General features: G+C 40.7%; 1 protein-coding gene across 1 annotated transcript; it reads left to right on the top strand.

Moving 5' to 3' along the window:
• Positions 1–398: 398 nt before the first annotated feature.
• inppl1a (inositol polyphosphate phosphatase-like 1a) lies at positions 399–25,881 on the top strand. Its single transcript, XM_020641764.3, has 27 exons — positions 399–934; positions 7,286–7,349; positions 7,976–8,123; positions 8,198–8,279; positions 9,631–9,777; positions 10,131–10,221; positions 11,477–11,566; positions 12,341–12,439; positions 16,481–16,631; positions 16,963–17,069; positions 17,482–17,584; positions 17,675–17,871; positions 18,113–18,230; positions 18,762–18,858; positions 19,045–19,183; positions 19,274–19,373; positions 19,519–19,607; positions 19,724–19,805; positions 19,961–20,050; positions 20,519–20,632; positions 20,960–21,136; positions 21,252–21,407; positions 21,940–22,024; positions 22,561–22,647; positions 22,814–23,576; positions 23,702–23,835; positions 24,004–25,881. Exons 1-27 carry the CDS (start codon positions 759–761, stop codon positions 24,107–24,109), a joined length of 3,792 nt encoding a protein of 1,263 aa, XP_020497420.2. The 5' UTR covers positions 399–758; the 3' UTR covers positions 24,110–25,881.
• The last annotated feature ends 28 nt before the right edge of the window (positions 25,882–25,909 follow it).

The raw sequence follows: 25,909 nt of genomic DNA, 5'->3' as shown, positions 1-25,909 counted from the left end.
TGTCTGAAGCTTAAAGTTTAATGTAGAGTATGTAGGCTACATTATTTACCTTTAAAGTGAATTATAAGTTGTGTAAAATTACAGAAATGTGTTAGACTAGATGGGTAAAAATAGGCTTGTTTTATTTTTCCTCTCCTGCACAATCCCTTCACTTCTCTTCTCCGTCCAATGCGTTTCTACTCTCTATGTATCCATCACAGTTTTTGGTTATCCCATAGACTTCAGTCGATGGTTTCATCCCTTAAAGTAGAGTCCTGTCAAGCTATCGGAAGATACATCAAATCCGGAAACAAGCTGCGTTGGCGACTTTCCCTTTAAAATATAGCGCCTCGCTGTAAATTATTTCAAAGCCTATTTTATTTTGAACCTCCCGGCAGGAAATGCATCTCATCGACACTATTTTTGCTTTGACATGGGTCGCCCCCACTGTTGCTCCCGGTCTCCTATGTGGATTTACATACCCTGATTTCCGTGGGACTGGGAAGTGAAAGAGGAGGGTAGAGAGACTTCCAGGAACTGAGGAAACGGACACAAACAGCGCAATTTAACAAATGGACAACTTTTAGCTCCGTCTTTGGCTGGCCTGTGACTTCTATTCACCGGAATAACGTTAACTTTACGCTTCTTTTTTTTTTTTTTTTTTTTTCCTCCCTGTCTGCTCTCAATAATTGCGTGACTGGATGAATTTGTAGGCTGGAGGAGTGCGGCGAGGTTTTCGAAGAGGTCTGGAAACAGCTCGAGGTTTAAGGGCTGTGGCCATGGCCGGGGGCGGTGGTGGAGGGGTTTCTCCGTTGGGGCCCGCACCTCCGATGTGGTATCACCGGGACCTGAGTCGAGCTGCGGCCGAAGAGCTGTTGGCCAGAGCCGGGAGAGACGGCAGCTTCCTGGTGCGGGACAGCGAGAGTGTGAACGGAGCGTACGCTTTGTGTGTCCTGTAAGTAACTTTACCACGGGAAAGAGAGGCTTGTTTTTGGAGCTTTTCTAAACTCTTGTGTACAACCAAGTGTTGCTTTGTCTTAACTTGATATGGTTAAGGCTTTGCTGAGGTTTTAGTTTGAACCGTGTTTTTTTTTTTTAGAGTCCACAGCTTGCAGATATCCACAGGGTTGTCACTGCTTTGTTTGTAACCCTCGAAGAAATGTCAAGTTGTAGCTCTTTAAACTCCCCCAGTCAGCTGCGAAGTGGTATCATTGTGAGCTCAAATTGATCATTGAGGCTTGCGTTAAAGGTTTCAACCTGACGCATTTGTTTACTTTGCTTGTGTATGTGAGTGAGTGGCAGAGAGGGAGAGACTGTCTGTCTGTCTACCCAGCAGTGAAACTCCCAGCATGGCACACAACTTTAGGGCTGTCCATGTCTGTCTTGTGTCTGATGTGGTCGCCTGCAGCCGCTTTTTTTTTTCTTTTTTTTTTTTTTTTTACAGGGCACTGAAACTGGATGGTGGTGGAGGTAAATATAAGCATCTATGGGCTGGTAAAGCCTGGCTGATGTTTTAATTGAAGACTCGTGTAAAATGAGCGCAGCAGGGGAGCAGCTGGCTTAGCTGTGGAGTTACAAAGCCTATTTCTTCTCACATACAAACAGCAACAAAAAAAAAATATACAACAGCCTAATCTTTATATAAGGGCTGTATTGACTGATTAGACGGAGGTGGAGTCTTTGACCATCCTTGTATTTAAAAGGGAACTTTTGCCACCCATTACCTCTATGTTCATCAAACATCATAAATGAAATCATCCGCTATCTGCTCAACCGAAATGATCTGTACAATTTCTCTGACAACCACGTGGTTAACTTTCAAGACACATGCCATTACGCAGATAACACACACACACACACACACACACACACTTCACTGTGTCCTTGACAAGTCAAATAACCCATGGAAAAGGGATGTTAAATGAAGAAATAGAAATTGAGTCAAAGGAGTTAAAAGTCTATGCTGCCATGTGACACTCTGACATTGATTTGACCTACATGACATCCCCTATCTGATGTTTACCCCATGCTGAGTTCAGTGTGTGTTTGTGTGTGGGTGTACATGTTCACCAAAACCTACCAACGCCTACATATGTAACTGATTACACTTTTAATTACGTACTCACCACACAGAAGTCTTTTCACTCTGCCAGCTTGACAGACTCCAATGCGTTGCAGTACCAGAACCAAGAAAAAAATCATTTTGGTTCCTGGAATATATATACAAAGAAATGCTAGATCAGAGAGCTTACTATATAGGGGTGCAGACAATATCCCTTTTTCATACTTTGCTGAATGCACCAGTAATTCATTAGGTCACTCTGCCCGCAACATTCCTCACATCCATGCATCATCTGTTTCCGGATTTATTCACGCCTCCACCTCCACTACTCCCTTCCTGCCCTCTTTCACCTTTCATGGACTTAAGACAATTCCTTACATGATACCTAATTCATCTTATGGACAGGCTTCAGCCAAAGCGTCTCAACAAATAATGCTACTTCTTTTTTAAAGTGTGGCCTCGACTTACATAAATCCAGTGTCACTTTTACTTTTTACCTTAATGTAAAATAAAATGACAACTGTTCTGAATATTAGCTATAGCCTTGGATTTGTTGTCACTCTGTAGTGGTCATAGAGCGAAGGAGAACAACTTGGTGGACTGCTGTAATCTTCTAATGTGGGCATGTTATTGTTTTTTCTTATCACTTTCTTTTAGTAACATATTAATAGAAGCTAATGCATTCACTGATTGAAATAAGCAAGTTACTTTTTTATGTTCAAATATAAATGCCACATATTTACACTTAAAAGAGAAAGGAGAGCTTAGATTTAGCTAATGTGTTTAAAATTTAGATTTAAGCAGCCACAAAAACACAAGTTGATATATTTGCAGCTTTTACACATTTCTGTATTTCATTGATTTCAGTCATGTATGTAAGGCATTCTTTCATGACACAGTTATTGTCATTCAATACTCCAATATGCTCTACATTGCGATACATTGCAGGACTTGATATGTGAATTTTGCAATCATGTGACGTGCCATGTGTGATGAACATTATCGACAATAGATCAATTAAACTCCACTGATTACCAGAGGGTATGTAAAGGGAATTGTAGTTTTCCTTCTTTTGAAAATGTATAATTCATGGAATAGATTCATTGTCCTTTTAGAAATAAAAATTCAAGTAGGCCCAATTCAGGGAAATGTTTATAACCTTTGAAACATATGAAACATTAGTGTCATTCAACTGGGAATCTTAGGTAAACACAGTCTCACTATGATCATTGACGTCAGCTGGCCCTTTAAATTGTATTTCAGGAATCCGTTGAATAAGTATGTGCTTTCTAGTCTTTATCCATACCCCTTAATTGTAAGCAGCAGTAAATATCGCCTGATCTTGACGCCTTGTCATCGGTTATGCAGATCACTGTTGTTACAGAGACAGAGTCTGTCTGTCTTCATAAATGATATGTTTTAGAACAGGTTTTTCCAGTATTTCACAACAACCCCTGAAGCTGTGCAGGAAAAGATGACATGGTCAAGCAGTGGAATCTCAGGCTTGTGCACTTCTATTAATGAATAAAAAAATGCATTTCCAGGAAGTGAAATCCAAATCCCCAGAAGTGTGAATAATGTTCTAGACTATGGCAAACTTGTTTAAGTTATGGCTCTATATGACGCACAGGCTGATGTGTTTACTCTGTCCTTGTGATGTCTAATATCTTTTTTTTTTTTTTTTTTCCGTTCACTTTGGAGAATATCGTCAAAGAGAGAAGACTGTGTTTTATCTCCTTTTAAAATTGACATTTTTGTCAATTCCATGACATATTTCAGTGAAGTGTTTGTTTTCCTGAACTGTAATTCTGTTGACTGTTTGATACTGAATGATTTCATGTCAGACGTCTTTGCCCAGAGGACAACAAGATGGCACAGTGGAGGAATGGCTCGAAATTGGGTCATTCTGAGAATTTAACATGGAAACTGGCTCTTTCAAACTATGTGAATCAGGTGACCTCTTTTACATCCCTGCACACACATCAAACATACAGGCCAAAAATGTTGATTTTGTTTATTTTTTTCAGACCTGAAACACGTCTACCAGACATGGCTTTTTGTCCAGCCTTTCCTCGTGACTTCTGTAAACTGACACTTTGACACTGCACTTCCTTTTTAAGAGCTTTGGAGGCACCATTGTGTTGATTATGTGTTTCCTCTCTGTTATTGCCTGGGAAGGCGGGTGTGTGTCAAGAGTGTCTTTTTGTGGTTGCGACTCCGAAGAAAGAAGCTGTGGCAGAAGTGCGATTGACTCTGATCAGGGTCCGTCTGTCTTTTTGGCCTTTCACTTCCTCCCTGAGTTCCTTTCAGTTTAGAGACTTTGGGTTTTGTGTGACTGCATTGCAAGTTTTAAGATGATACTCTTTGACCTTTTTTTAGGAAGTGAACACAAAGCCAGGCTTAACATTTGGTGATAAAAATATTTATAGCCACAGCAGACTGGTTTCCGTGTTGAGTAATTGTGTGCTACAGATAGCTGTCACATTTGGGATTTAACTATTCCGGTATTTAAAACTGCAGAGTAGCTCTCCAAGGCTCCTTAGCATGAAATCTTCACATCTAATTCCAGCTTAAGTATCACTTAAGTATCACTTGGAATTCCATTGCAACAGATGCCAATCATAAGGTGATGGCATCACTGTGACAGCTTCAGAGATAATGAATTGTCTTCTGTTTTTCCTGTCAGGAAGGTATTCTTTAGCATCAGTGGAGCACGTCTTAACATGTTAGGGGTTCAGTCATGGCCCTCTGTGTTTCTGTGTGTCTGAAATGTAAAAGTGCCTGTGAAAGTTTAAATCAGCGGTTAACCAGCGAGGGTTCATGGTGGAGGATTCATTTTGTGTCTTAACTTAACAGCAGTGTTTGAATCCAACTCCACCTATCACTAGGTCCTCTGCAATGATACAGTACAAACTGAGACATAGAGGAGAGAGCATATAAATACATGCTTATGAAACAGACAGAATCAGACCAGAAGAAAAACATTCTCTTCCTACAAACAATATATCACTTGTGGGTAGGAATTGGGGTAGGGGTTAGGGGATGCGTGGCCCTCAGATAACGATACTATCCCAACACTGTGTTTCTGCAATGCTGATATAGTGTAAGAAAATCATATGATACATCACGATATCTGATTAACTCTAGAGTATAAAATGCCCCTCAAAGGTTAAATGCTGAGTGAATGTATTTATATACTGCAGTTTGGTTTCGGTTCAAATATCATTTAGTGCTGGGGCGATGTGGACCAAAACCCATATCTTGATATTTTTTTTATCTGAATGGCTATACGGGATGTAAATATGGATTTAAATCGATCTAAAACTGCACTGCACTGAGCTGCTGCATTTACAGGCTAAATAGAGATTGAAAGAGACAGAAGAGGAGGAGGTGGCACCCTTAACAGGACAGAGGGAGTCTGTGATGCAGTCGTTACACTCAAAACATACCATTGTTGACTCGCACACTAACACACACACACACACACACACACACACTGTGTGCTTTGGGTGTATATCCATCCCATAATAAACATCTCCCTCTCCTTCCTCATCTCCCTCCCCCCATTATAACTTTGCTGCTTCTGAAACAATAGTATTTACTCCCCAGGCCTGCAGAGAATCTCCTCAGCTGCCAACAGGAAGATAAAAACACAGACACACACACAGACACACAGACACACACAGACACTACTGTACACTGTAGTAACTCCTGTGTATGGATCCTGTGCCACTCGATCTACTATCCATTGTGTTTATCATGCGACTAAATGTATATAGGCGGCCAGAGAGACAAAAGCATCTCATGATCTTACTGACTGTCTTAACTGCAAGATCTCGGTATACAAGAGCAAATATTCATCACATTTACTGCAGGAGTCATGCTGTATATGGAGCTATTATTAGCATCAGTTTGATACATTCAGAGCACATTAATCATTCAATCATGGCAACTTCTGTTCTGTTACAGTGTGGCGGTTTGATCATGTATTGATGCTGTGATATCATATCCGTGTCGTGACCTTTGTTGCATGTCTTCCCTCCTGTCCACTGGGAGTTTTCAGATGAAGACAATATTATTAAAAAAAAAGAAGAACATCCGTCCAATCTTTTGTATTTTGGTGTCAGAATAAGTACAGCAAGAATAAGCCAGAGGCAGACTGTAAAAACACATTGCTCACAAACAAACAAACAAACAAACAGTGCCCTATTTTTTTTTTGTTTTCTGGGGGGAAGAGGCCAAAGGTTGAAACACAGCGAGACCATATTTAAAGACTAAAATGGCTTCGCTCAAGTACATTTTGTCCGGTACGATTACATTTTGTGTGTATGCTGGGGGGAACAGAAATCATCTAATTCTTCATATAGTTTGTTGTGGGTACTTGAATCCAGTCCATGTTTTAGTTCCCATGGGACACTGACCTGGAAAGACCGGAAAAACAGCTGAGTGGACAGGGCAGGATGAATACGTGGCATGGATTCACCCTTCCCTCTCACAAGCACATGCTGTAAAAAGGCAGTGTATTAGCTGAGGTGAAAGCAGTGCTTGTGTTCCTGCATTTCCTTAACGCCCACACATCTAGACAAACGCACGACCGTGACAAACACACTGCATGTAATACACGTAAACAGACATGAACAACATTTGCTTTGCAAATTGAACATTTTGCGTGCGGTCCACTGAGCAGAAAGGCAGACATGGAGATCATTAAACTCCAGCTTGTGGCTGCAGGCTTGTAGTCAGGGCGGCAATCACAATGTCAGAGCATTGATCTGCAATAGGTTTCAGGGAAAATATGCTGCTGGTCCAATCAGAACTTCAAATCCGGCTATGTTTTGACACACAGTAGATACATTAAATTACATCCAACTAATTGTGGGAGTGATTCAAGGAAGGACTGTATAATCTATACTCTTAACTTCTAATATGTCAAAAAAAAAAAGCCACTCTGATCTGCACTACTGTAAGGATAAAGCCCGCTCACTGCTGTGACAGACAGCAACAGGTTGAAGCTCTCTACCGTGTCTAAACCCCCCTCATTCTCATACATGGATACACACTCCCCTATCCACTGAGGTCAAGTACAAGTGTGTGTGTTAAACAAAACAATACCCTACAAGTCCTCTCTACTTCCCCCTTTTCACTCCGTTCGCCCCAAATATCTGAGTTACTTCTCTTCTTTTGAATGTTTCTCTTTCTTTATGCCAGCTCTCTCTTAACAACTTGTTTTTTCTTTCTCTACAGATTTCAGAAGCATGTCCACACATACAGGATCCTCCCAGATGATGAAGGATTTCTGGCTGTACAGGTAAAAGAGGAGACACACACACACACACACACACACACAGAGTTAAAGGTTAAGTGTGTGTACATGTGTGCAGCAAAAGCTGTATTTGCTTCAGTAGCAGCTGGCAGGCAGAGATGCTTTTGTTGGCTGTGAGCTCTCACTCACACAGACACACTAACAGCAGCTTCTTTGTGCGTCATGGCCAACAGCTGTGAAGTCCCCACCACACACACATACACACACACACACACACACATACATACACACACACACATTCAAGATGGGGCTTCATTCGATTCATGTGGCCACATTTCAGACATCTGTGCCCCGACTCCATACTGTATGATTTTTAGGGTCTAAGCTGTGACATTTAAGGGAGTCTAATTTTGCTTCCTGGAGCAAAATATGTTTGGAAGTAATGTTTAACAAAACACCTCTTCCTGGTTCGAGTATATTTAGACTACTGGGTCATGTTTCCTTACCCAACATTAAATGTGGAACAATAGGAGCCACTAGAGATTTCAGTAACAGGATAACTTACTGCCTAGAATTAAGGATGTCATTGTTATGTTGATACTTGATATGATGTAGAAAATAACTCTTCCTCTGTGTATTCCTTCCTCTTCCTCGATCTCTCTCTCTACCAGACATCTCAGGGTGTGCAGCCTAAGCGATTTAAAACGTTAGCAGAGTTGGTTTTGTTGTACCTTCAGCCCAGCCAGGGTCTGGTCACCACCCTGCTTTTCCCTGTGGACAGAGAGGAAACAGCTGTCAGCGATGACCGGGACTATTCAGGTATCTCGAGAGCCGGATCTCTGTGTTCTTCTCACTTTATGCACACGCTAACTTTTCTCTTCTGTGATTGGTAGATGGGGAGGATGAGAAGCCACCCCTCCCTCCTCGCTCCGCCTCCACCTCCACTTCTCCTGGACCAGAAACACCCACTGAAAGGTACATGATCTACATGAGGAGTTTTGTGGAATCCCGTTCATGAGGTTGTCTACAAGTGCTGCAATTGAAATCCCAAACTACCTGCTGGGCATCTTAGACGCACAGTACAGTATATAACTTCCACCGCCAGCAGGCTCTCATTCAAAACACTAACATAATATGACATTGAGGCTGGCGGGAAATCATGGGAGGGATTCTCTTGGCTACTCCACCACCCCAATGAAAACCAACTCCAAGTTGACCGTAGTCCGGAAGAACGGCAAAACAGACCCGAATATGTTTACAGACGATGTATCCAAGCATAATTTGCAAGGCTTAGTCAACACACACCACACCGTGCGCGCGCACACACACACACACACACAGAGGACAGATGTTGCATCATGGGGACAAATGGTGTGTTCAGAAAAAATAAAAGTTTAAGCAGAGTTTTTATTGATTATGTGAAAAAAACACTTTTACTTTGGCTGTAGTATGACAAGCACACAGATATGAATCATTTGTGAAACCACCAAAATGTCAAAGAACATCCTACTTCAGGGATGGTTGATACTTTTTTGATAGGAAGTTTTTTTTTGGTAGACTTTTCATGATAGAATAAAGCTTGGGCCAGTCAAGTTTTCTTAGCCTAATTAGAAGTCACAGTGTGAGCTGTTTTAAAAGAACGTAAGTGCAGAGAGTTCTAGTTGCAAAAATAGATGTTTAAGTTAGAGAGGCTTAACTGGATGTGGTTTTTTTAATTGGCTGTTTAACTGTGTTGTATGGGATGCAAGAAACAATACAATTGAAACCAGGTGTATAATCTCTCAGCATCGGATAGAGTTCTCTACATTGTAGAGGTGTAGTTGGTTGTTCACCGTGTGAGGCCAGGGGGGTCCTGCTGCCTTGCATAAGTGAGTGTGCGTGTCTGTGGTTGGCAGGGAAGACATAAGTCAGCGCTCTGTTCAGAGGAAGTGTGTGATTCTGAAAATCCTGACTGCACAAACGCTAGCAGACTTACGCTCTACTTTGGCAGTATGCAACTGTGAAACCCAAATATCAACTGAAATGGTATAACATTTATAAGAGATTTACTGTATGTATGAAAGAAATAGAATTTGACAGAAAGACAGAACACATGAAAAATCTGAAAAACAGACTGTAAAGTTGTATGTCTGACTTCAGGATTGTAGCTTTTGCAGTAGCACTGACAATGTAGACCATTTCTTGTATAAAATGTGAATTAAACTACGATTATTCTGCTATAACTTGCTTTCATTTTAATCTGTATTCTTCTCTGATGGAGGCATGTGCATGTAATGAAGGTGGTTGAATATATGTATTCACTGTACTGTATTTGAATTTGTTTTAGCGCCCCAGCAGCTAACGGCCTGAGCACAATCTCCCATGATTACCTGAAGGGCAGCTACGCTCTGGACCTTGAGGCAGTCAAACAGGGAGCCAGCTCCCTACCTCACCTCAACAAGACACTAGTGGCCTCCTGCAAGCGCCTAAATGGGTAAGAAGGACACAATAGTACATCAGTAGAGACACATTGTCCAAAGATACTGACAAACTATGTGAGGATTAACAGCCTGAAGACGTGCGTGCTATCTAAACACAGCTTTTGTTATGGCCACATGACATTTGTTGTAAATTTAAACAGAGTGCTTAGCCGCGGTAAATTAACTTTCATTTGAATTAAAAAAAAAAGAAAAGTAGCTGTGTAATTTGGGAATTGTTGCACAGCCACTGCATGTACTAATGCACATCGTTAATATGTTTTCTATAAACCTAAACGAAAGGAAGACATGACAGGACGTTTAAGCTTTGAAACAAAAGCTGTTTTTCTTTCTCTGTTTCCCCATGCAGAGAGGTGGATAAGGTTTTGTCTGGTCTGGAGATCCTGTCCAAAGTATTTGATCAGCAGAGTGCTTTCATGGTCTCCAAGATGATCCAGCAGGTACGCATCTTTGCTACTTCATGTGTGTTTGTGTCAGTGTGTAGAGTGGAAACAAGTGAAGGTAATCCTTTGTTTCTGTTGTCCTGCCAGTATTAAACCCCTTTTCTGTACGTGTGCTGTACAGCATACTGCATGTGTTTGGTGTGTGTATATATATATATCAAACATATTACACTTCACTGAATGTCCACACTGTATGTTGCCATTACAGAGATTTCAAAATGTGAACATAAGCCGTCTGAATTTGTATTGAAGCTTTTGTGAACCGTTGTTAATTTCATAGTTTCAATAACCGGCCACTTGGGCAGAATATCGATTAAAGTTCTCTCACTTCTTCATTGGTTTTTCTTCACATTTGAGAATCATCACATAACATTCTTCACTCTGAGTTATGTGTGTCCCACGGGAATATTTAATCAGTTTCACAGATGATGAAATATGTGACATAATGTCCCCAGGTAACAAATCAAGTCTTCCTAAAGCTCCTCGTGTGCCGAGCAGCCAATCAGAATACATGACTGAGACTCTATAACAAGTTCTTAAAAAAACCTGGAGAAACACTTAGTTTAAAGAGACTGAATGGACTGTGTGTTGTAACACAAAGTGGAACCTATATATACATGCTTTCCAACACATTTACACAAGAGGGTATCCTGAGGAAATGTTTTTTTTTTCTTTCTTTGTGGTCTTTTTAGGACAGCTGAGGTCGACTTAGTCACACTACAGTCATACACACTGATCTTAAAATAGCATATCACAAGGAAACTCTCATCTGTGTGTGTGAGGCTGTCTTCATTGTAATGGTCTTCTAATAGTTGCTCTTAACACAGTTCTTAATACTTAGACAAGATGTCTATGCTCCCAGCAGAAAGTCTGAATTTCCTGAAGATTATCATATATTCACAGAAATAAGATGAGGCCTGTTAATTGTCATATCAGTCACTTGTCATCATGCACACACATGTTGTTTTATGTTTGAATAAAAACTGATTTATGTAAACATTGGAAGACTGGTTGTGCAGCCTTGAGAACAGTCTGCATCTCTTTTTCTGTGCAGTTTAACACACTGCAGAAGTGTTGAATGTTTTATTTGTGTCTTAAGTCAATGCATAATTTCATTGCATATTTCAATAAATGATAGTCTATGTCTTCCTCTGTAAAAACATTTACTGCATCCCTTAGAAAACAGACCTAAGTCCTTTTCTGTTTGTTAATAGCTTGCAATAGTTCTCACTTTTTTTTCCCCCTCCATCAGTCGGTGAATCAGGGTGGAGACCAGGAGTTGGAGAACCTTGTGACCAAGCTGGCGATACTCAAAGACCTGCTGTCCTCCATAGAGAAGAAGGTACACAGTCAATTACATTCACCATACAGTCATTTGGAGGCGTGCATCCTTACACATGATCACATGGCTCCGTCTCAGATTCACACAAACACACACACAGAAACAGACACTGGCAGCTGTTGAGTGGAAGTGCTTAGTTTTGATAACCCTACCAGTATGATGGATCATCTGTCTAGAAGTCCAGCTCGCTTCACAGCATGATGATTTCAGGCTCAGGCTAGACAGTGTGTGCGTGTGCGTGTGCGTGTGCGTGTGCGTGTGCGTGTGCGTGTGCGTGTGCGTGTGCGTGTGTGTGTGGAAAATATTGCCTTTTATTTTTGACACTTCTTGAAGACACATACATTTAGATAAAGATCAGTTTGGGGGCTTTTGGTAGAGCAGTTATTTGTCCATGTCTTTAGCTCCAAAAAAATATTCCGGCTGTAAACCTCACCAACAAGACTTTGTTTCCTTGTATCAGCTCTTCTGTAATTAAAGTTTTGAGCTACATATATAAGGAGGGGCTTCAGCTTCACAAGGAAGGAAAAGGCCTCAGTGCGATCACACTCCACTTCTTGACTCGTGTTGTCACCGGCTCCACCTTCTCTGCTCCTGCTAGGTCACATCCAGGAAATGGGAAACTATTTCCTTTTGAACACTAACACTGGAGCTGAAAACAATCCAATTTATCTGCTTGTGTCCGTTTGTCTTTCCTTTAGCGTGTGTGTGTGTGTATGTGTTCTTTCCCGTTTTCATTTTTTTTTTTCTGCCCTTCTCTGTCTTTTTGCTCCTCAGGCTCTAAAAGCTCTACAGGACATGAGTCTGTCCTCTCCATGCTCCCTTCCTCCTCTCTCCATGCGTCACAGCAAAGCCATCCCTGTGCAGGCATTTGAGGTATGCATTAAATAGTCACACTTCAGGGTGAAGTCAGTATAAAGGAAATGATGATGATGTCATTTGTTACTGGCTGTTGGTTTTTCAAGGAAGTGAATAAAATGAAAACTAGTAGTCTTTTTATGTAAGGAAGGGGGTGGGTATAAAATCTGCATTCATCATCAGTTATTGTCAAACTGAGAACAGTTTTTTTTTAAAGGTGACTGAAATAAATATGTAAATGCTGCGGTGGTGTAGTTGTCCGTCAAGCATGCTTTTTCATTTGAATTAGTGAAACGTTTGACTGCTTAAAGATTGCAGGGTGTGATTTCTCACCAGAAACATTATTTACACATGTACAGGACAAGATCAACAAAGAGATTGGAGGCATGCTTTGTTCCAAAATTTACACAAACTTCAATTTTATTAACAAGACTCTTAAATGATTTCAAAGTCAAATTGTCTGAATGGTACATTCAAGCTCTACCCTGCTACATGCATCAGGATGCAACAGTATTTTCATATGTTTTACAATATGTGCAGATATAAAAACCTGTTACTCCAGCATATAATGTAGAAAACAGATTTACTCTGCACGGTCAAAATGTTGCAGGATCTGATGACAGTTGCTGTGTAAAAAAGGTTTATTTTGATTTCAGTCAAATATTTCAAAATATTGGCCAGCATTTGGTAATTGTCAATTTGTAAAATCAGATTTGGTCTCAAAAATGTATCGGTTAGGCCGTTCTTTGATATGGAATAAAATCATAATGAATAGATCACTTTAATGGTGTTTAAATACTCTAGATAATCCCTACTAGATTAGACGTAACACGTGCTTCTGTCAGGAAGTGATGGATTTGTTAAACAGAGCACAGACTGAATTACATTAAGCAGGTTATGATTTAATATATACTTTGGCACCGTGCTGATGAGAGACCTAAGAAATGCTTGAAATACACGTCGTCATACAGCATCAGTGGCTTTGTCAGGATGTGATTAGTAATCATCATTGTTTGTAATATCCACACTCTGTACACAAGTATGAATGTGCAACTGACATTTACCAGTACTACACATTAAGAGACTGTGGTGTAGCGTGGGAGGGGAAAAAGATGAGAAAGTCAGAAGTTTATGAATGAAAAGAGATTGTGAGCACTGGGCAAGAGGTAAAGAGACCATAACAGGGATACTAACTCTGGGGATACAGTATGCTCAGAAAAGAAGAAAGAATGAACTATTTAAAATATTGAATGTCACCAAAGTCCTCATGCTGTTTGGTGGTTCAGCAGCTTCCTGTTGCACAGGAAAATAAATGTTGTTCTGATAAGTAAAGTTTCAGATGTGGCTCCTGATTCACCCACTGACTCACAAACAGAGATATATTCTGACTTTGAGTCATACTAAGTAATACCAAGATGGGGTCTATCTTCTAGTCTTTATTTTGCTCTGACAAATTATGAATGTATGTGTCTTATTTAAAGCCGAAGGGATTCGCAACCTAAATGCCCAACCCTTCAGAGCACAAATCATTAGCAAAGTATGTGATAAAACAGAAATATGAAAAACTGTCTGCTTTTCACTCACTCTAAAACAATGTCATACACGTACAGAGGTGTAAAGAGTACTAATATATTCTACTCAGTTTAAAAATGTACTCAAGTAAAAGTAAAAAGTAACTCGTGTTACTCGTGTACATATTAATATCATTAATATGTACTTTAAGTAAAAGTTACTTAGTTACTTTTTTTAACAACGCGTCTCTTGTGTGTCATAAAAAAGGACGAGAGGATATTAATCTCAAAGTTTTTTTAATCAAATCTTTACGAAGATTTATCTTTTCAGATAAACATTTTCTTTTCTACCCCATTGACAAAAACAAAATACACATAATGATGAATAAATAATCAAGGATTATATGTTCAAGTAATCAGCTGTTTTATGAAGGGAAATGTTTAAAGGCTTTATATGTGATTTTTTTGATCCAGCAGATGTCGCCCTTGAGCACCAGCATGAAACCAAAACAACTCGCGCTGCATTGTTGTGTTAGCATGCTAATGCTAGTGATCTTTATTATGCTCGTATCGTCACACTGCACGTAAATTTACCTGAAATGAGCGTGATCTAGAAACACAGCTAAGCAGTGAGTACAGTATGTTATTCTTCTTTTCTCTAGTCCCTCAATTAAAAAACTTTTATACGTGAGGGGAGGAGTTGGCCTGCCGTCCTGGCGATGTAAACAAACTGAAGATAGGACTCAGAAAACTCTGAAAGCGTCACAGACAGTGGGACTCGGGTGTTACACCCATTGTAGACGGTCATGACTCACAGAGAATTTTCAGAGGATATACTTGATTTCTATTACGTTTAAGTGCGAAAAATCGCATATTAAGCCTTTAAACTTTTTAAGAAAATACTAAAAGGATCTTTGTCTCAATCATAAACAGTGTAAAGAGTATTTTGGTGTTTTTAGTCTTATTATTCTGAGGCTGGTTAGTCTCAAAGACAGCCTCAAAGGCTGACTTAGCTGCAACTAAACCTGAGATGAAAGATAATACATTTATTGTTTTAAAATGAGCCTTTATGAACTTAAATATGAAATGTTTTAGTCACTGTTTGTTTGCTATTAGCAGGCTACTGAAGCTTCTAAGTATTTATTTTCATACATCTGAGATGTGTTAAGTTGCAGCAGCTTATAACACATAAGTCTGCTTCAAAATAAAAGCACATCAGAGAGATGGCAATTACGGACTTTTATTGTGAAAAACTTTCCGGAACTAAATGTGTTTATCGCTCGGAGCTGCAGCGGCGATTGTAGTCGCGAACGCTGCAGTGAGAAAAAGCATCCTCAGCCACTTCTTTGCCCAAGAGTAAGAACCACAGCCAACTTATTTAAATCATCTTAGACTTAAGACAATAAGACATCAGTTTATAAACACCTTCAGCAGGTAGACCCGCTGTAGAGGAGGAACTTATCCGTGCTGCACTATACCCAGCCAAGAAAAGAGTCTCTGTCTCTCTGTCTCTCTGTCTCTGTCTCTGTCTCTGTCTCTCTCTCTGTCTCTCTCTCTGTCTGTCTCTCTCTCTCTCTGTCTCTCTGTCTCTCTCTCTGTCTGTCTCTCTCTCTCTCTGTCTCTCTCTCTGTCTGTCTCTCTCTCTCTCTGTCTCTCTCTCTCTGTCTCTCTCTCTCTCTCGCTGTCTCTCTCTCTCTCTCTCTCTCTCTGTCTCTCTCTGTCTCTCTGTCTCTCTCTCTGTCTGTCTCTCTCTCTCTCTGTCTCTCTCTCTGTCTCTCTCTCTCTCTCGCTGTCTCTCTCTCTCTCTGTCTCTCTCTCTCTCTCTGTCTCTCTGTCTCTCTCTCTCTGTCTGTCTGTCTCTCTCTCTCTGTCTCTCTCTCTCTGTCTCTCTCTCTCTCTCGCTGTCTCTCTCTCTCTCTCTCTCTCTCTCTGTCTCTCTCTCTCTGTCTGTCTGTCTCTCTCTCTCTGTCTCTCTCTCTCTCTCTCTCGCTGTCTCTCTCTCTCTCTCTCTCTCGTCGCTCCGGTGCGATGAAGGAACATCATTCATAGCAGGCCTATTTGTTTTACTCAGTAACGGATGTGATTTAAAATGTAGCGAATTACAATACTTGACAGAAAACCTACTTAAGTAAAAGTAAGAGTACAGATTTAAAAAACTACTTAAAAAGTAGTAAGTACAGCAAAAAACTACTCAATTACAGTAACGCGAGTAAATGTAATTCGTTACTTTACACCTCTGTACACGTATGTCTGTGATGAGAACAGGAGTGCTGACAAGTCAAATATTTCGACTCTGAAGACCCCTAGTGGTGGAATGAGGATTTGATACCATGTGAAAACTGTGTCACTTAGAGCAGGGGTCCTCAATCTTTTCAGCTCGCAACCCCAAAACAAGGATACCAGATACAGGGGACCCCCACTGTCCCTGGAGGTGGTTTAAGCATATAATGTAGTGAACAGCCACAAAAAAAATGACTCAGAGCGTCACAGACATTTTATGTGCACTTACAACAGCGACTGTGTGTTTTTCTCCTCTGCTTGTCTTCAGGTGAAGATGGATGTTTACCTGGCAGAGCTGACAAAGATTGGAAAGAGTCAAAAGTACACGCTCTCTGTGGACGTGGAGGGAGGACGACTGGTGGTGATGAAGAAGGTGAAGGACAGCCAAGAAGATTGGACCACGTTCACACATGACAAGAGTAAGGATTGCATAATCACTTCACATACAAACACCCTTTGCTTGATGGCTAAAGTTTAATATTGTACAAGTATATTCCTTTTTTATGACTTTAATGTCAGAGAGGTACATCACTGTGTGAGAAGCTTTTTTTGGTAAAGACATAAAAACTTGGATAAGGACTTTTTGCTTAGAATTGTGTGTCTCATTTTATTTCCCTTACTTTTTCATTGTTCTTCTTCCTTAACTTCACCCCCTACAATCTACTCCTTGACCTTGCCTCTACCTCTTTCTCTCCCTCCTTATCTCCGACCCTCTGTCTCCCATCTCATCGTCTATTTTGTCTGTCTCAGTCCGTCAGCTGATCAAGTCACAGCGGGTGCAGAATAAACTGGGCATTGTTTTTGAGAAGGAGAAGGACAAGAGCCAGAGGAAGGACTTCATCTTTGCCAGTGCCAAGGTCTGCACAAACTCACAAACTCACTCACACACTCACGTTGACTCCAAAATATTTGTAGGATCTTTAACAAATAATTATTCAAACACAAAACTCTCATCTGGAAACACAACACAGGTTACACCTTCATAGTCACACTGAAAAACTCTCTAATTTCTCTTTAATATGTTTATTCATAATAAGAAGACGGGCACAGATCTCTTCTCTAAATTTCCTGTTGTGTAATTCTCAACAACAAAAAATATGATGGAAAATGCCTAAAAGAGTTGATTGACAACTGTGCTTTTGAGAAAAAAATGCTCTTTTTTTTTTTACAGTACTTCTATGTCAAAACAGGGTGCCCTTTAGTGGCAGAATCCATGATTTACGTGTGTGTGTGTGTCTGTTTGTCTGTGTGTGTGTCCATGTATTTCAGAAGCGGGAGGCCTTTTGTCAGCTGCTGCAACTGATGAAGAACAAACATTCCAACCAGGACGAGCCAGACATGATCTCCATCTTTATAGGCACCTGGAATATGGGTGAGACACACACACTGCTATAAACTACATTATTATAAAAAACTTTTTATAATGTATTAAGAAAATAACACAAATGCATGTTGTGTTTAGGCTCAGTGCCTTCTCCCAAGTCTGTGGCCTCGTGGGTGTTGTGTCGCGGCCTCGGGAAGACTCTAGACGAGATGACGGTCACCATCCCCCATGACCTTTATGTGTTCGGAAGCCAAGAAAACTCAGTGTGCGATCGGGAGTGGGTGGAGTCGCTGCGTGCCATGTTGAAGGAGCAGACAGAACTGGATTATAAACCGGTAAAAGCACACAGAAATAATGGTTTTAAATGTAGGACTGTTATGCTTATTTGTAATAATTTACTGGTATTGTATTTTATTGGGTATTTTGTGCCTGCTTGTACCTTTTTTTTTAGATAGATTTAAAAACTGGATTATTAGTGAAATTTGCAAAGCAAAAGATGTAGAAAGATAGCCATTACTTTTGTGCATAAGGGTTTACTTAATCTTCTTTCTTGTCTGTTGTCTTCTTTGGTCGTAGATCGCAGTACAAACTCTGTGGAACATAAAAATAGCTGTGTTGGTGAAGCCTGAACATGAGAACAGGATCAGCCATGTGGGGATGTCCAGTGTCAAGACGGGCATCGCCAACACACTCGGTAACATCAGTATTCACTCTTTAGTTTCTTCACATGCTTAACTTCCTGGTTGAAATCTGGAGAAATACTTGAATACTGGCATAAGTTCAACACATACACTTATTTTTCCATTGACAAAAAGGGTACTAAAAGGCTTTATTATGGCTTTAGTACAGGATCTCTTTTAATCACACTAAATAATGTGGCTAGAATTACGTAGACATCTTTAGGTATTTGTAAAATCAAGTAAGAAAATAATACTAGATTTATCTTCAAGATTTCCAAAGCAGTGTCTCTTGACACTCCACGTGAGTCACAAAAACAACACAATGAAAAATCTACTATGATCTTGATGATACAATAGAATATTTTCTGCATATATACCTGTATATTCCGATATGAGTTATGAATGACATTAGTACAAACCAGTATCAGCATAAACGTTTTCCAATGCTCAGATAATTCTATTATTTTTTTAATGTAAAAAGATTGAAATAGCTGTTTATCATTTTGGTATTGGTTATAAGTTTGTATGTCTTGATGGTTTCCTAGGTAACAAAGGAGCAGTGGGCGTGTCCTTCATGTTCAATGGGACGTCCTTTGGCTTTGTGAATTGTCACTTAACATCAGGGAATGAGAAGATTGCCAGGTACTCACCACAGTCCTACACAAACATTAATATGGCCGTTGTATTTCAGGCTCTTTTTCCTACCCTTACATTGCAATATCCTCTTAAGACATCTGTTTTGGAAAACATCTTAAACACAACACATATTTCTCTTTTTCCTCTGATTGTCTCTGGTACATGTGACCTTTGTGTGTGTGTGTCCTACAGGAGGAACCAGAACTACCTAGACATCCTCCGCCTGTTGTCACTGGGAGACAAACAGCTGAGCTCCTTTGACATCTCACTCCGCTTCACACACCTCTTCTGGCTGGGAGACCTCAACTACAGGCTGGATATGGACATACAGGTAAAGCTCATACTCTTGAGACATTTACAGAGCGATGATATAAAGCAGACGCCTTCATTAGTGGTTGTTTCTCTCTTTGTCCATGTGTAGGAGATTTTAAACTACATTAACAGGAAGGAGTTTGATCCCCTGCTCAAGGTGGACCAGCTCAACTTGGAGAGAGAGAAGAACAAAGTCTTCTTACGCTTCGGTTAGTAGAAGATAAATGATGGGAAATCTCACAACAGCTCAAAATAATGTGTCAATCATCTGTCTTTTTTTTGGGGTATTATATATACTTCCACATGCACTTTTTACCTGAAAAATCAAGTGACTGTGTGTCTAACTGTATGCAGCGGAGGAGGAGATCTCATTCCCGCCAACCTACCGTTATGAACGTGGCTCAAGGGACACATATGTCTGGCAAAAACAAAAGGCTACAGGGGTAGGTTTACTTTACTTCGACACCTAGATAGATCTAAACCCAGCTGTTCCTAACACACTCTTGCATTATTTTTGTGAGTTTGTGCTTGATAACTTCCTCTTGTGTGTCTGTCCCAGATGAGGACTAATGTTCCATCCTGGTGTGACAGGATCCTGTGGAAGTCATACCCAGAGACACACATTGTTTGCAACTCCTATGGTGAGATATTCATTCAAGAAACAATTGATTAAACACACTGTAACAGAGATCACTACGAGCAATGTCACTGAGACTTTACAAACCTCCTCATGTCGTACAGCAGTTAGTATGGTTGATCAACAACAAATTTCAGTGTTTGCTCTTCTGTTTTTCAGGCTGTACAGATGATATTGTGACCAGTGATCATTCCCCTGTGTTTGGTACCTTCGAGGTTGGGGTGACGTCCCAGTTTGTCTCCAAGAAAGGTTAACTTCCTTCAGTAAAAAAAACCTTTTCTTTGTTTCCTTTGTTTATTCCCTCTCCCTCTCAGCTTCTTCCTCCTCTGTACTCTTTTTAACACGGCAGAGACAACACTGTTTGGCCATAGGGAGTGATATTCAAAACAAGGGAACTTTGTGCTTTTTAGAATAACTTGATGATGATGTGTTTATTTTCCTCCTCCAATCCAGACATTTTTGGTAACCTCTGGTAGTCCAGTCATTGACTCATGGCTGAACAGAAGCCAGAAATAAGCAATGAGTTGAGCAGACCAGAGGAAAGAAACTGAAGCCTGTTATTTTTTTACTCAATCCTCATTTCTACTTTAGAAAAATATCACACTTACAAACAGATGTTTAGTCTACACACCTTACTCAGATTTGTCTCCTTTTGTTCTATCATTATTTTCCTCCAACCCCCCTCAATCCTTCCTGGCCTACTGTCACTCTCTGCAGGTCTGCCAAAGTCATCAGAGCAGGCCTACATCGAGTTTGAGAGCATCGAGGCCATAGTAAAGACGGCGAGCAGAACCAAGTTCTTCATTGAATTCTACTCCACTTGTCTCGAAGGTGAGGGAAAGAGCCACCAAAATCCACCTGGCGATACAGCACAGACATGGTGGATTTAATAGATGTAATAAAATTGTTTCTGTTTCTTCTTCTTGTATGTTCTCCCTCCCTCCCTATCTCAGGCAGTCAGTATACCTTTAAAGCTCAAATCCATGTTTTACCTGTGCTGCATCCCCCACCTCCTGTTGACCATGTACCTTTGAATGAAATGCAATAGAAACATCTCCCTCCTCTTTTTGCCTCCCGCCTTGTTCCCTTTGTTTCCTCTCCCATCCACACCGCCCTGCATCTCTCTCTCCCCCCTCTCTCTCTGTTTCTCATCTGTAGAGTTTAAGAAGAGTTACGAGAACGACAGTCAGAGCAGCGACAATGTCAACTTCCTGCGTGTGGGCTGGTCCAACAAGCAGCTAACGACGCTCAAACCTCTTCTCTCAGAGATTGAATACTTGCAGGACCAACATCTGCTGCTTACTGTGAAATCACTGGATGGATACGAGTCCTACGGTATAAAGAGAGCGTTCATGATTGTGGTGTGGCTATGCCATTCTTAGGCGATGACAAGCTGACCTTGTCTCATTTTGTCTGTCAAATGGCTGTTTATTTGTTTTTCTCCTGTTAGGAGAGTGTGTTTTGGCGCTGAAGTCTATGATTGGCAGCACAGCACAGCAGTTCCACACCTACCTGTCTCACCGTGGGGAGGAAACAGGAAATATCAGGGGGTCCATGAGGGTCCGAGTCCCCTCCGAGAGGATGGGAACCAGGGAGAGACTCTACGGTAAGGTTGTAACAATATAGTTTACTGTGGGGAGAATAAACTGTTCTTTGCATACAGACAGGGGAGTTTAAGATTGAGAGTTATACAAACACCATTACCATCTCAAGAGATAGTATCAACATGTAAATTGTATTGTACAAATATGGCAGGTTGAAATCAATCAATGTTACAAGTGTTGATAAATAAAGAGGTCATGTCTTCAATCAAGGCAATATGTGCTTCAGTTTTAAGGATGTAGAGAAATGTATTTGTTTTTAGGTAAGCTGTACTGGTTATATTTCAACACAATGATTGAAGAAGCTGCTCAAATAAAACCCTCTTTTTCTACATTTAAAAAAAATGTCTGTAAAGATTTACTTCAGTAATGTCTCCAATGTTCTTCGACTTCAGAAATGTCTTTTAGTTAAAAAAAAAATGTTTATGTTCTGTTTGAAGATCATTTTCCCAAAGGTCACAGCTTTTCTTTTCATGTTTTTTAGCTGAACTTTTTTCATTGTTCTTTTAGAATCTAAACTGTTTTATTGTATTGCAGAGTGGATCAGTGTGGACAAGGACGAGACAGGTGGACCTAAAGGGAAATCCACTTTGGTATCCAGAGTGGGACATGAATATGTCAAGTCAGTACGCTTTTCTCTTTTTCGACATTTTCACACCTTCTTCACAGACCTAAATGTCTTATCAACATGCTTTACATATAGGTAGAATAGATTTCCCTCTCTCAATAGATAAGATATCTCCATAATAGATGGTTGAAAGAAAATAAAATGAATGTGAGCCTGATAAAAGGTTGTATGTTTGCCCATGTGTCCTTTACAAAGGGTTCTAAATGTAGATATGGATAACCAAATGATTTGAAATGCATGCATCATTGTTCAGAAAAAGTCTAGGTGGAGACCAAATCCAGCAATAAACATTTTTTGGGCGTCTTTCTTTTGAAGTACATCTTCTAGATTAAAGCTTCCAAACTGCATTGTTCTGAAGTTAAAGCCAGTGTTAGTGAAATTGTGTTTTTTTTTTTTTGGTTTTAAGTATATGTTTTTGGAACTTGTGTAGAATGTAGTGTGTAGATGCCCTCCATTTTGTCTTCATTGATAAAATATCCTGCAACTTGCACCAGGGAGGTTCACACAGTTATAATGTGCCATCAATACAGGCCATCTGTGGTTCGTAAACAGCTTGGAGAGCTTGGAAAGGTCAGCGAGGAGGCTGAAAGGAGCTGCAAGGAGGAAACCGCTGCAAGGTAAGGCAAAAAATGAACTTTACACACATTGATACCAAATGCTCTAATTAGTAACACAATAAATAAAAACCCTCAACATGTTTTATCAACCAAGCAAACGTGTGGATCATGCTGGATCATGCTTAGGGCATCAAACACCTGTTCTTGTTTTGTGTGTATTATAAAGGCCTAAACAGGAAGCACCTGAAGGGGATTCATCGATCTGCAAGAACAGCTACAATAATCCCGCCTACTACATCCTGGAAGGTGTTCCCAACCAATCAGCAGCTGCTCTTTCACCTGAGCTTCTCCCATCTCCTAACTCTGCAAACCCTCAGATAGCTAAACCCCCTCCTCCCTCTGCTGTAGCTCGCACCAAACCCCCTTATGGGGCCTCAGGATCCTGTCACGCACGCAGGCCCATGACTGGACATCCAGTGCGCGCTATAAGCGAAGAGGGCTCCTCAGAGGACGATGGAGGTACCTGTGCAGCAGGAGCACAGGTGGTTGGTATCGTAGCAACAGTTGGGACAACACTGACTCGCCCCCCTCCTGACTTCCCCCCTCCTCCTCTACCTAAGGGAGCACTGGAGATGGTTGCAGAGGCCCCTTTTCCCAAACCCCGTCCTATTTACCCAGACCTAGCCGAGGTCAGGATCCCAGCAGCCAGTCCTGCTAACCCACTGGCACTTGGAGAAGGTTTTAGAAGAGGAGGGGGAGGAGGAGGAGGTGGTGGTGGTGGAGGAGGAGCGCTGGACGACCAGTCGTGTTCTGTGCTCCAGATGGCAAAGACACTGAGTGAGAGTGAATTTCCTGGGCAGCCTCCACGAGCTCCGTCCGCACCACCGCCTCTTAGAGGGCAGCCGATGGGTTTAGGTTTGGACGCCTGCCGCACTTTCCCGCCCAGAAATCCCATCACAGAAAGTATCGCAGAGGACATGCCGGAGGAGGTGAGATCTACCCTTAAATTCCATTCTTTTCTACGGATGAGATGTTAATATATATATTTTTTTTTTTCAGGTTTTTTTGTTTTAGCATGTTTTAGGTGATCGTATGTTGTATTTCCCTTTTGCAGGCACTTTGGGGCAGCAGCAGCTCGTCTTTGTCTGTTGGCGAGTCATCAGTAGGGGAGTGGCTGCAGAGACTCGGACTGGAGAGGTATGAGCAGGGTCTTCTACACAACGGCTGGGACGACCTGGAGTTCCTCAGGTAAAGACACTTCAACATGTTCACATCCATTCAGATTAGTGTGTCCTTTCATCCACCTGTAATCCTAAAGTTATTCTGATATTTTCACTATTTTGGTAAATGGGTTTTGTTTGAAATCCTGTCTCTTCTTTTTGAGAAATGTTCTCACCTCCTGTGTTATGTTTCCAGTGACATCACTGAGGAGGACCTTGAGGAGGCGGGAGTGCTTGACCCTGCCCACAAGAGAATCCTGCTGGAGAGCCTCAGGCAGCAGCCGCAGCAGCAACAGAAATAAACTCTTTCAAACTGGTCTTTGACTGGTCCAAACTGGTCCTGTTACCATACCAAGAGGCTAAAGCTCAGCTGAGCTGAACTGAACTGAGGCAGACCGTGCCATTTGATGCCAGACTGTGCCTTCTACAAGAGAATTTGCACTTCATTTGTACTTAAAAAAAACACTTGTTGAACCACCATCCTTTTTTTTCACATGTACTGTATGTGTGTTGTTTTTGTTATATAGGCGGCCTTATTTAATTATTATCAACACAGTCCATCGAGCATAACTACATAACCCTCAGCTATAAAACTAGTGTCGAGATGTCAAATGAGAAACTGTTATTTTCAGAGGTATTTTCGTTCCATCAGATCTGACTTCAAGCGTCTTCAAGCTAATGTTTGTTTTCCTCTCTTTGTCCTGAGAAACCTCAACTAAGGAGTGACAGAGTACAAGACTCCTCCGAGGACTTTTTGTGTGACACCACAGCCTTGAAAACACACCACCTGTGTTTTGCATTTTCAACCCTTGTTTCTGTGATGTGTTTATAGTTTTGTTTGTTGTTACTCAATGATAAAGGGAATTTGGAGCAAACAAACCAAACCAGACAAGCTTCAATTGGCATATTTCACCTCGGTTCAACATTCACGTTTAAGGACGTAAACATTTCATGACAGAAGAAGACAAATCTTTATTTAGAATAATAAGACCCAGCTTTGATGGGTCACATTTTTCAATCATTTCTCATCACAGTGTGTGAATGTAGCGGTGTTTAGGCAACTGGTTAGCATAGCCAAATAGATAAGCTAATGCTCTTCTGGGAAAGATTTAACAAGGTTTTTTTATTATCATAATCATGTAGAAACCAAAACATTTTTTTTTAAATAGTCTGGAAAAAGTCTGGTTTCTTTCTTTTTGTGATATAACTAAAGACTTGACCTAGTGGACGAAGATTTCACCTCTCATGATACATTGAAAACAGAAATGTCAGGTTTCTTCAGGATACAGATGATGTAAGGGCTGTTGTTATTCGCTGGTTTCACCAGCAGAAGGCGCTGCTGCTCCATAAACCTCTGCTATAGACGCTAACTGGAAACTATCAGAACAACACACAATCAAGTCAAAGGAGTTATACTTTGGTTTATCAATATGTTGTTTAGGCAGTTAAAACCTGAGTTATATAACCTGTCAGTGTTCATACTGCCTTTTTCTTCATTCAAATCCTGCCTCATTTTCTGCCTTTGTGACTAGAAGCTAAACAGATGAGCCAGTTTATTGACGTCTTATGAGACACTGCCAGAAAACAGAACTCTAAATGAATGTGTTGTTGCATTAAACAAACATTTTTTTAACACGTCACATGTCTAAACGTGTTTAAATAATTGTAACCGTTTAATTCATGTCTGGAAATGATCCTCGTTTTCTTTTTTGTGACCCATTTTTTTTTTGGGGGCTCCTGATTACTTGTGTGTTGTGGTTTTTGTTAAACAGTTTGTTTTATCATCAACAGCCAAGCAACCTTAATGCAGAAAATTCAGCTTGCAATCTTGTTAACAATCTAGTCTTCTGAGCCTTCTTGGCCTTATCTGTGTGCGTGCGTGTGTGTGTGTGTGTGTGCGTGCGTGCGTGTGCGTGTGCGTGTGTGTGAGATTGAAAAAGAGGCTCATGGTCTCTAACACACTCCTTTTCTTTTTTTCCCTTCATGGCGTCTCTTTTCTTTCGGTTATGTTAAGTTAATGTATGTTGTTGAACCATGCCATTTTTTTTCTATTAAAATGTAACATCTTTCCTTACCCTGTAAATTGTGTACTCTGTTTTCAC

This window comes from Labrus bergylta, chromosome 11 (genome assembly GCF_963930695.1).
Source record: "Labrus bergylta chromosome 11, fLabBer1.1, whole genome shotgun sequence".
Classification (NCBI taxonomy): domain Eukaryota; kingdom Metazoa; phylum Chordata; class Actinopteri; order Labriformes; family Labridae; genus Labrus; species Labrus bergylta.
The sequence above is the reverse complement of the archived record's forward strand: the minus strand, read 5'-3'. Positions and strand labels throughout refer to the sequence as shown.